The sequence below is a fragment of the Chiloscyllium plagiosum genome, unplaced genomic scaffold, assembly GCF_037043375.1.
Source record: "Chiloscyllium plagiosum isolate Xiang-an unplaced genomic scaffold, Cpla_swu_hap1 HiC_scaffold_10, whole genome shotgun sequence".
Classification (NCBI taxonomy): Eukaryota; Metazoa; Chordata; class Chondrichthyes; order Orectolobiformes; family Hemiscylliidae; genus Chiloscyllium; species Chiloscyllium plagiosum.
The window spans coordinates 22,262,178-22,270,840 of NW_028270148.1; the positions used below are offsets into that span (position 1 = coordinate 22,262,178).

General features: G+C 40.6%; 1 protein-coding gene across 5 annotated transcripts in view; it reads left to right on the forward strand.

Annotated features, from left to right (window-relative positions):
* The window catches only part of LOC122552666 (proton-coupled folate transporter), a 97,975-nt gene extending 90,258 nt beyond the window's left edge, over positions 1-7,717 (forward strand). For all 5 annotated transcript variants that reach the window (XR_015758366.1, XM_087991208.1, XM_087991207.1 and 2 more), the window contains one exon: positions 5,157-7,717. Coding sequence is in view for 4 of the 5 variants with exons in the window: in XM_087991207.1 (XP_087847333.1) it covers positions 5,157-5,271 (115 nt within the window). In the remaining variant the exon portion in view is untranslated. The remainder of the gene's footprint in view (positions 1-5,156) is intronic.
* The last annotated feature ends 946 nt before the right edge of the window (positions 7,718-8,663 follow it).

The window sequence follows — 8,663 nt, forward strand, 5'->3', positions numbered from 1 at the left end:
TTCGCCCTTGTTTAAATGCCCCCAAGATGCCAGGCTCATTGTAGGGAGAGCGCTGCATTTCATACTGAGACTTTGGTGAAGCAAAGTTGCTGTCATTGCTTGCTGTGACCTATAAGCCCTGAAGAAGGGCTTATGCCCGAAACATCGATTCTCCTGTTCCTTGGATGCTGCTTGACCTGCTGCGCTTGTCCAGCAACACATTTTCAGCTCTGATCTTCAGCATCTGCAGTCCTCACTTTCTCCTGCTGTGACCTATACCAGCTAGAGAACAGTGGCAGGAAGCAGTGGAGTAGCGGTGCATCCATTGTACAGATCAAAACCACTGTTGCGAAGGGCATAGGGTGGAATCTCACCATAGCAGAACTTTGAATTCAATTAATTGAAAATATCTGAAATTAAAGCTAGTTTGATGGTCACCATGAAACTATAGTCAATTGTTTTAGATTAGATTAGATTACTGACAGTGTGGAAACAGGCCCTTCGGCCCAACAAGTCCACACCGACCCGACGAAGCACAACCCACCCAGACCCATTCCCTACATTTACCCCCTCACCTAACACTACGGGCAATTTAGCGTGGCCAATTCACCTAACCTGCACATTTTTGGACTGTGGGAGGAAACTGGAGCACCCAGAGGAAACCCACGCAGACACTGGGAGAATGTGCAAACTCCACACAGTCGCCTGAGGCAGGAATTGAACCCAGGTCTCTGGTGCTGTGAGGCAGCAGTGCTAACCACTGTGCCACCGTGCCGCCCAAATTTGATTTTTTAAAAAAAAACTCATCTGGTACATTAAAGCCCTTTAGGGAAGGGAATCTGCCATCATTATATGGTCTGGCCTACATATATATCACAAACATTGTCACTGACTCTTGCCTTCTGTCTGGAACGCATCACAAGTACTCAGGTATATCTATTACAAAGCCGAAAGAAAGGAGCGAAAACAGATGGACCGCTCAACATTGACTAGAAATAATAATGGCAAACATATGGTATCAATTTTGCAACTTCTTCACTACCATGGAGGCTCTCTGTGCATGTAGCACAGTGGCTCAGTGGTTACCACTGCTGCCTCACCGCATTAGGGACCAGGATTCGATTCAACCCTCGGGCAACTGTCTGTATGGAGTTTGCATATTCTTTCCCGTTTCTGCATGGGTTTCCTCTGGGTGCACTGGTTTCCTTCCACAGTCAAAGATGTGCAGGTTAAGTGGATTGGCCATGCTAAATTACCCATAGTGTCCAGGGATGTGCAGGCTAGGTGGGTTAGCTGTGGGAAATGCTCAGCCACAGGGATAGGGTGAGTCTGGGTGTGGTACTCTTTGGAAGATTGAGATGGCCTCGAAGGACTGAATGGCCTCCTTCCACACTAGGCATTCTATGATGATTCTATGGTTCTTAACAGCAGGTGGCCTGTGCCTAAATAAGGATTTTAAAAAAATCACACAACACCAACTCCTTGATGAGGGAGCAGTGCTCCAAAAGTTTGTACTTTCAAATAAGTGTTGGACTATAATTTACTGTTGTGATTTATTTTTTAACTTTGTCTACCCCAGTTCAACGCTGGCATCTCCACATCATGACCAAAATAAGGAGAGATGTCCCATAGATTAGCTATGTTGTCATCTCAAAGAATCGTATTTTACAATGTCCCAGTCCCACTGGGAGAATGAGTAGAGGTGAGTGGTACTATGCTACACTGTCAGGAGGGAGTTGCCTTGGAGTGTTCAACATTGTCTCTGGACCCAATGAATCATGGCATCAGGTTACATGTAGGCAAGAAAACCTATTGTTTACTATCCATAACCTCTCCCTGTCAACTGCCTACATCTTCTGAGTGAATAAAATAACCAATGTATTGAATCTTACAGATTCAGTTGCTATCCACATTAATTTATATACAAACTATAGAAATGATCATGCATTTTCTACATTGCACTAATGATCATACTTTAAGAAGTCCTTCATTGACTATAAAGGATTTTGAGATGTCTATTCTCATTGAAATGGTTTGTAAATACAAGTTTTCCTTTGAAAGCAAAATGCTACAGATGCTGAAAATCTGAAAAAAAAAGTCAAAGCACTGGGGAAGCTCAACAGATCTAGCAAGTCTGTAGAGAGAGCTGCAGAGTTTATGTTTCGAGTCCAGTGTTCATCTTGAGAATCTTCCAACTTTCCTTAGTGACATTCTTGTCTTCTGTTGCAATAGACTCAGTGCAGAAGTGACTACTTGATCCCCAGTTACTTTCAAATGTGTTCGTAAAAAGCTACTTTCACTAAAGAATCTGGCCTGGCGCATCGTGCGAAACCACTGATGAAAGGTGATTGTAAATAACCACATTAAAAATAAGTTCCAAATGCTTTTGAAGCACAGACAAAATTGTGCGAATTTTGTTTTGTTTCAAACATGCGCTAAGCAGAAGGAAATGCTTCACTGACTGCTCATGTTTTCCCTCAGGCCCCGTAATGGGAAGTTTTGAGAGAATTGGTCCTTGGCCACTTTATTCATAATCTGGAAATACAGGTTGCATGGACTGAAAGCAAGAATAGACTCCATACCATATGCTTGGCGAGGCATCAAAAAAACAAGTCGCTATATATAACTTTTTCCCTTTTAGTCTTTTTATTGTATAACATGACAGCTTCTGCACTGAACGAGACCATTCAGCCCCTCACGTCTGAACCTTTGTCTATAACTATATAAAATAATTAGCTAGGTTACGGTCTAGGTGGGATATATTTCAGAGGGTTGGTGCAGACTCATTGGACCAAATGGCCTGTTTCTGCATTGTGGGGATTCTAGGACAGTTATTTAGATAGACCAACTTACCTTATACCCCATAGTCCTGCACACCTTTCCTTTTCAGATAATTATCTGAAACCATAATTGAATTTGACCGTTCCACACACTTAGGAGTGTATCACAGAACCTCACCACTTGATGTTTTTCCTCATGACACCTCTGGTTTTTATTTTACCATTCACCTGAAATGAAACCTACATGGCTACTGACCTCTCTTGTGGTTTATTTGTTAAATCCTTACATGTTATTGGATAAGGAGAGAGTCTGTCCCATCAGGCCCCAGATGTGCTGATTTTACTTGCAGGAAGGAGCAGGAGCAAATCTAACTCATGGCACCTGCTATGCTACAGTAACTTCTGGCCCAGTGTTACTCTGAGGAGTATTATATTTCCTCTAGCCATCCAATTCAAAATAATACAAAATTATAGAAAATGGAACAGCCAAAGCTTTGAGCTTACTTCAACCTTGTAACTGGATTATATTGAATAGTTTCGTTGTTTCTTCAATTGTGAAATTTGTTGTATCATCTTTTCCATTGGGTTGTTCCTGGCATGTTGCCTTGGACATTTGAGGAGCCATAATATGGGACTGATTTTCCCAACTTGGTGACATTCTGATTTGAGCCCTGGGGTTGGACAGAGGTTTTGAGAGCAGTAGTTTCTGATTCTGTGCAGACAGTATTTCCCTAGACCACATGCTTGCACATCCTGGCTGTGGAATGACATCAGCAAGAGAGTTGGGCCCAGGCGCCTTGATTTCTCTCCTCAGTACAGCAAGAAGTATGTCACAGGGAGGGGAAGAAGAACTTGTGTCTTGCTCCTTCCATTGCACCTTGGATTCTTCATGGTGTCGTTCTTTCACACAGATCCCAACCATCACCAACTCCAAACATAACTACTTCAGCAGATTTTAACAATCATTTGATGATGACTCTGTCCTTTATGTAGCTGCATATGTCTACAACTATTTACAATTCATTACAAATGAAGTATTTTACAGTAAGGCGAGGCAGTAAGTTTTTTTCAATGAAATGATAAAATTCATACCTGCAGACCCTGCATAAATAATAAGTTATGCACTACAAAACAATTATGTAATTTCATCATTGCTTGAGAGACTGTGAAACATTTTTGTCAAATTTTTATATTCTGACTATTGTATAGATGTACAATCAACCTTAACTCATAGAATCCCTATAGTGTGGAAACAGGCCATTCAGCCCATTTGAGTCTACACCGTTACGAAGAGCATCCCACCAGACCCAATCCCTGTAACCCTGTATTTCACATAGCTAATCCATCTAACCTGCACATCCCTGGACACTACTGGGAAATTTAACACTACCAATTCACCTAACCTGCACATCTTTTGGCTGTGGGAAGAAACTGGAGCACCTGGAGGAAATCCACAGAGACACAGGGAAAAATGTGCAAACTCCACACAGACAGTCACAAGAGGGTAGAATTGAACCTGGGACCTGGTAGTGTGAGGCAGCAGTGCTAACCACTGAGCCACCATGTTACTCTTTTAAAGAAAAATGTAAACCATGCTGATAATTTGACAGTGTTCCAATCTTTTCATTCTTGTCAGAACAGTGAAAGTTCAAGAATCGTCACTATCTGAGTTGTCAGTATCTTAAAAAAAAAACGAATGCTGTCTAGAAGAATTCAGTATTATTTTCATTACAATGAATGCATGTGTGTCAGGTTCTATAACATGCTGAATGTATTAAGACAAACACGGAAGGTTTTTCTCGGTCATCTAAATGTGATTCCACAGAAGATGTAGGCCATAATTGAGCTCTGATGGATGCTAAAGTGGCAATTTCACTGGAGAGGACTATGATGCGATTAGTGTAAGAACTATACCTTGCACACTGCTGCTGTAAAGCTGCTACTTTGAGATTGAGTTGAAACATTTTTGAAGCAAAATCGAGACTGCATTATTCTAAAACTGGCTTCTGCTTGATGCCAGTTTTCCTTTATCAATACTTTATCTCAAGTGGACTTCTTTATGTGTGAACCAAGGCAGTTTTGTTTTAACTGTTGGCACCAGCATGGTGTGTGCCCAATCTTATCTTCACTCAATGTTGAATAATCCACTTTGCAGCAAACAGCATTAGATTATAATTACGAACAGCAAGCCAACATGGTTTTTGGATATGAGACTGTATTTGCCCTTGTTGATGTGCTTGCCATGAATAGCTGACTTGACAATAATTCATGAAAGGTTTTTAACATGTGAACTGTTTATTTGCACCCCTACATTAGATAACACAGTAAGGTAGAGTATTCTCCTGTCTTATGTAGATCACAATCTAATATTTTATTTCTTTCTCCTTTGCTTTGCAGGTGGATCAGTGAAATGAGGACCTCTGCCCTGGTCCTCCCAAGTAGATGCGATGATCAAGAAGACAACAATGCCTCTTCTTTCTCAGGAAGCTTAGGAAATTCAACATGTCCATAAGGACCCTCACCAACTTTTACAGATGGACCACAGAAAGCATTCTTTCTGGCTGCTTCACTGATTGGTACAGCAACTGCTCTGGCTAAGACCAGACGAAACTACAGAAAGTTGTGAACACATCCCAGATCATCACGAAAGTGAACCTCTCATCCATTGACTCCATCCCCACTTTTCATTGCAGCAGAAAGGCTGCCAATATCATCCGGTAATATTCTCTTCCAACCACTTCTGTCAGGCAGAAGATATAGAAGTTTGAACATGTGCCAACAGATTCAACAACAGCTTCTCCCATGCCGTTATTAGACTGTTGAATGGACCTCTGTAATTTCAAACCTAATGTTGATCTCGCAATTGTGTACCTCCTGTGTTGCTGTAACTTTGTATCCCCTACTTTGTCTAAACTCTCAATGATCTGTATGACCTTGTGTATTATAGTCTGCCTGTACTGCTCACAATACAAAACTTTTCACTGTACTTAGGTATATCTGACAACAATAAATCAAATCAAACATCTTCAGATCATCAATTGTCAGAGAATAAGAATTGCAATGTTTCAACCCAATGAAGAATAGCCTTCTGAATTGTCTTTGTGTGTGGTGCTAATGGGAAAAGTTGTACCATAGAATAATTCAACCTTACAATACAAAAGAAGGCCATTTGGCCCATTGATCCTAACCCACTAGCTTTAATTCAGAATTGATGATATAGCAGTAATTTGTTTTTATCATTTCATGGATTTTAAAATGACAGATTATTGGTTTTAATATAGTTAAGGAATACATATTTTATATACATTTAGGCCAACATTCACTCCTAATCTTAAACTTTATTAATAATCATCTGAAATAATTACATTGAAATCAAGATTGTTTAACCTGTAGGAAAAGGTAATTGCAGTATACTATGGTGCATTAAAATCCCAAGTAGACTTGAAATATTTATAAATTAATTGAGAATAATCAGGGAGGGATTGGTGACATACAGGTAAGGAAGGAAGATTAAGGTAGCTGCATAATTAAAGACAGGTAATTCATTTCAATTCTTGTCACCACTTACAAAAAAAAAGTGAAATAAGTTGATTGCACAAGGGTGTAAGTCAATTGTAATAAATTACTGAACATATTAGCAATTTATAATCCTAATGTGAGGTCAAAATTCCAAGAGACTAATGATCACATGCTGACATTTGAGCAGGTTACAGGAATAGAATCCCTGGAAGAAAAAGGAAAAATATTTATCCCAAATATACAACCTAGTGTGTGGTTGACTATTCAAATTGCTGATATGTTAAACTTTGTAATTTACTTGTACATCAAGAGGAGGCCAGTTACTAACAGAGTTATACAAAGGAAGTTCCCTTGTGACAAAGGATTCTGGGTAATCTAAGATGGTGGATGGGAAAAAAGTTGTGGCTTTAAGAGCTGCTCCTTTTTTGAAGTATTTTAGGTGTTGGAGGTGAGTTCCTCAAATTTCAGAAGCGGCAATTACTGTTGCATTGTTTTGGAACTTTGGAGAAAAAAGATCAAAACAACAGCACTTTTAAAAGCATGTCAGACAAAAGGTAGCGAGCACATGGTCAGTGAGGGGGAGAGAGAAAGAAACTGACACAGGAGTGCATCTACACAGTTATTGTCCTTGCTGTTTGAGTTCATGTAAAAGGCATTTGGATGGGTATATAAATAGGAAAGGTTTAAGAGGGATATGATCCACATGCTGGCAATTGGGACTAGATTAGGTTAGGATATCTGATCGGCATAGACAAGTTGGACTGAAGGGTTTGTTTCCGTGCTGTACACCTCTATGACTTTTTGACTTTTTTGAAGTAAAAAATATGTTGCAGCCACTCAGGTTAATGACCCAGAATTTCCTGCATCACACTGATGCAAGACTTTGGTCAGAAATTATGGTAATTTCAGTGTTGAAGTAACGGCAAAATTATCCGTGGCACAATTTTGATGTGGCAAAAATAAATTAAAAGGCATGGGTTACGCTTAAGTGTCACATTACTCACTAATAGGCTTGGTTGCATTTGCATTGCTGTCTTTTACTGTCGCATGACAGAAGATTATGTACACAGCCCTGTCCATCACGGAAGCCAACCTCCCATCCATCTACGCCATTTACACATCACAGACCTCTTTCACCACAAGTAATGCTATCTTCCAACCTCTTCCATCAGGTAGAAGACGCAGAAGCTCGAACACACGCACCGACAGCTTCTTCCTTGCTGTTATCAGAATGCTGAATGGACTCTCTAACTTCAAATAACGTTGATCTTGCTTCGTGCCCCACCTGTGCAGTGTACCCTGTACGCCTCGCTCTGTCTCAGCACCCTGTGATCTGTATGTCCTTGTTTGCTATGATCTGTCTGTACTGTGCATAAAACAAAGCTTTTCACTGTACTTAGGTATACGTGACTACAATAAATCGAATCAAATCATCTCAATTTCCTTGCTTCTGCTTGTTCTGTCTTTTCCCTTATTACACAGGTATAGGTACAGTTCTAACCAGAACTCCATCAATAAACACATCAATTTAGATCCTATCTACCTTCCCTCGAAAAACTAGAACCAGAAGACATCTCCCATTTTAAGAAACCAAGACCTATAAATAGAGAGGTGAGAAATACCACCAGCGCTTCACTGGAGACTCTCACTGACTCTTACCTAGTACGGTGACGAAACATTTGAAAATAAACCCTCAAGCTCAGCAAGCTAACTTACATACTTATCATCAACCTGAGATACAAATCTTCTCAAAATTGCTGAGGTATAGGTATATCCATTGGAAAGACCATTCCAACTATGTTCTGAGCAGGTTACAGGAATAAACATAGACAGGAATAGTGTATGAGCATAAATCTTTGGTAGCTCATTCATCCTGTAAATCCAGGATACTTGCATGAGCTTTGGTGGTTAGGTGGAGGAGAGTCAAGCAAGAAGAACTTAGGATTTCAGTGGACTTGTCTCTGAAGCAGCTGATATCATAGAACTAAAGTTATGACACTGAAGGAGGCCATATGGCCCATTGTGCTTGTACTGACTCTTCAAATGAGCATCACTACCTATTGTCAAACTCCTGCCTTTTCCCTATATTCCTGCACACAATGTCTATCCAAGTAATCATCCAATGCCCTCTTAAATGCCTTAATTGAACCTGCCTCCAGCACATTTCCAGGCAGTTCAGTCTTACTGTGACAATTCATTTGGGGCGGCACGGTAGCTCAGTGGTTAGCATTGCTGCCTCACAGCACCAGGATCCCAGATTCAATTCCAGCCTGAGGCAACAGTCTGCGTGGAGTTTGCACATTCTCCCCGTGTCTGCGTGGGTTTCCTCTGGGTGCTCTGGTTTCCTCCCACAGTCCAAAGATGTGCTGGTCAGGTGAATGGGCC